The 2,701-nt window shown below is 37.7% G+C and overlaps 1 protein-coding gene across 2 annotated transcripts in view; it reads left to right on the top strand.

Annotated features, from left to right (window-relative positions):
- Positions 1–2,701, top strand: part of MCU (mitochondrial calcium uniporter) — a 201,913-nt gene that overhangs the window by 157,761 nt on the left and 41,451 nt on the right. For both annotated transcript variants that reach the window (XM_023509571.1, XM_003783570.1), the window contains exon 3: positions 2,347–2,517. In XM_023509571.1, coding sequence (XP_023365339.1) covers positions 2,347–2,517 — 171 coding nt within the window. The remainder of the gene's footprint in view (positions 1–2,346; positions 2,518–2,701) is intronic.

Below are 2,701 nucleotides of genomic sequence, written 5' to 3'. Positions count from 1 at the left end.
GGGGGGGGGGGTGGTGAATATACCAGGTGAATAAAGTTAATTACTTAATGAGGATCACCCCATCGTTATTATTCCCTATAAAAGAAGATAGAAATATTCACATCAATGGCTCCGATTTCAAGTGCAGGAGTGAGGGGAAACTTGTCTTTTCCTCCAAAAGTTCACTGAAAGATCAACTCACAATTAATGCAGAGTAATAAAAGAAAATATTTATTTACCATGCACACAAGGAGAAATTACAGAATAATACACCAAATTTTCAGTGGCGTTCAGGTATTTTTATACTTTTATGGGGGGGGAATTGAAGAGTATGGGGTAATAAATGGTTGCTACGGAGGGTGAATTGATGGGGGCGGGGGAAAATCAACTTGGAAAGATCAACCTGAGAAACAGATATTATATTTTATATGATTTGGGCCATGTCTGCTTGAATTCTTGGCCTTCATTATTGCAATATATTGAGATAACAGGAAGGGGAAGGAAAGTCAGGTGTCCCCTTGGAGCTTCCCATCTGGTCAGTCTAGTTTATGCAGATAGAAGGAAAGCCCCTTCTGATAGCTCTTAACCTTGAATGGCCTTCAATTTAAAATATTATTTACACCAGGGAGTCATATTTTGGGATGAAATTTCCTGAGTTCCTTCATAAGGAAATAGTGGATTGACTGCTAAGATTCTTTTAGAAAAGAGAAGCAAAATTTAAGGACAAGTGTTTGGAAGGAAAGAGAAAGGATAACAGAATATGCCTTTGGACTCTTAAAAGATGATAATAAAGAAACATTATCACTTATGTATCAGGTAGTATGCTAAGTGTTTTAAATGATTTCTTTCATTTATTCCTCACAAAAGCTCTACGAATTAGGGATTACACCTTTTTCATTTTTTGTTGAGACAGAATCTCACTCTGTCACCCTTAGTAGTGTGCTGTCACATCACAGCTCACAGCAACCTCAAACTCTTGGGCTTAAGCGATCCTTTCGCCTCAGCCTCCGGAGTAGCTGGGACTACAGGCACCTACTACCACACCTGGCTAGTTTTTCTATTTTTAGTAAAGATGGGCTCAAATTCTTCCTCAGACTGGTCTGGAACATCTGGGTTCATGTGATCTACCCACTTGAGCTCCCAGCGTGCTAAGGCCATCAGGCCAGCCTTAAAACCATTTTAAATACAAAAAACAGAGTGTGTCTCAGAGAAGTTGCATCGTATACCCAGGATTCAGTCCCAATTTGACTCTAAAGCCTGTTGTCTTTCCTCACTGCTAACATCATCTTTAAATGCTTAGTTACTCATGTGAAGTGTTTTTATTTAAAAATTTATTTACAAAATTCATTTGAAAATTATTCTGCAAGAGGGTTATTCTAACAATATTTTACCGACTAAAGCTCTGTAAATCAAGATTTCAGAGGAAAAAGGTAAGGAAATTAAGAATTCTGTGCCATATGGTTGTAGAAGAACCCTTCAATTATATGGTTTATCTTAATTTTTCCCTTCATAACATTTTGTTATAAAATCCTAATTGAGTTTTGGCTTCTAACTAAGCTCAGGAAGATATTCAAGAGAAAATAAAAAGACCAGCATGAGCAAGAGCAAGGTCCCATCTCTACAAAAAATAGAAAAGTTAACCAGACATGGTAGCACATGGCTGTAGACCCAGCTACTCAGGAGGCTTAGGGAGGAAGATCCCTTGAGCCCAGGAATTGGAGGTCGCTGTGATCCATGATGACATGACTGTACTCTAACCTGGGTGACAGAGACTCTGTCTTAAAAAAAAAAAAAAGGAATTGGTTTTGATTATATCATAGTATGTCCATGCTGTATCATAGAATGCTTGCTTATTGTATGTAATATTATAGTTACATAATTATATATATGAGTTGACTGTCCTTGAGTAAGGGTCTCACTCATCAATGTACTTTAAGAAAGTGTCATTCCCCAGGGTCTCTTGAAAGCTCTGAATCCCAAGAGCCACCTCCTATAGGCTTGGATTCTGGTCTAGCAATCTCTGGCTGCTTAATCAAATCTTGCTAAATGAAACCAGGGTTTGAATTCACTAGTACCAAGAACTTTTACTTCATATTCCTGGGAAAGCCTCTTCTTGACCCTCTCCAAAGATAATTCCTTAACTCTTTTCTCATATCTGAAAAATGAGTAATATGATCTATTTTATCTTCAATAAGCCAGCTCCAGAATAACCTTCAATGAAAGCTAAAGGGCATATTCTCAAGCCTTTGAAAACATTTTAAACCCCCCTAATAATATTACTAGACTTCCATGTAAAAATAGTAATAATGTGGCTTTAACTTACAATGAAATCTAATTATCATGTGATTGTGAATCTTTTTCATTCAGATGTGACAGTGGTCTATCAAAATGGGTTACCTGTGATATCTGTGAGGCTACCATCCCGACGTGAACGCTGCCAGTTCACACTCAAACCTATCTCTGACTCTGTTGGTGTGTTTTTGCGACAATTACAAGAAGAAGACCGGGGAATTGACAGAGTTGCCATCTATTCACCAGGTATAGTCACCTTCATTATTATTCCCACCCACTCTTCATTCCCCCCCAAATCTTATCTGGACACATACGTACACATACACCTTACTCCAAAAGAATCCTATAGAGTAAACTTTAGAAAACATATTTTACTTAGCAACTGCCAGGAGAGAAAGTAATTTCTTTCCCAGTGGTTCTCATAATTGTT

The sequence above is a fragment of the Otolemur garnettii genome, unplaced genomic scaffold, assembly GCF_000181295.1.
Source record: "Otolemur garnettii isolate 467f Iridium unplaced genomic scaffold, OtoGar3 scaffold00008, whole genome shotgun sequence".
NCBI classification, from domain to species: domain Eukaryota; kingdom Metazoa; phylum Chordata; class Mammalia; order Primates; family Galagidae; genus Otolemur; species Otolemur garnettii.
This window is presented reverse-complemented; position numbering and strand designations above follow the sequence as displayed.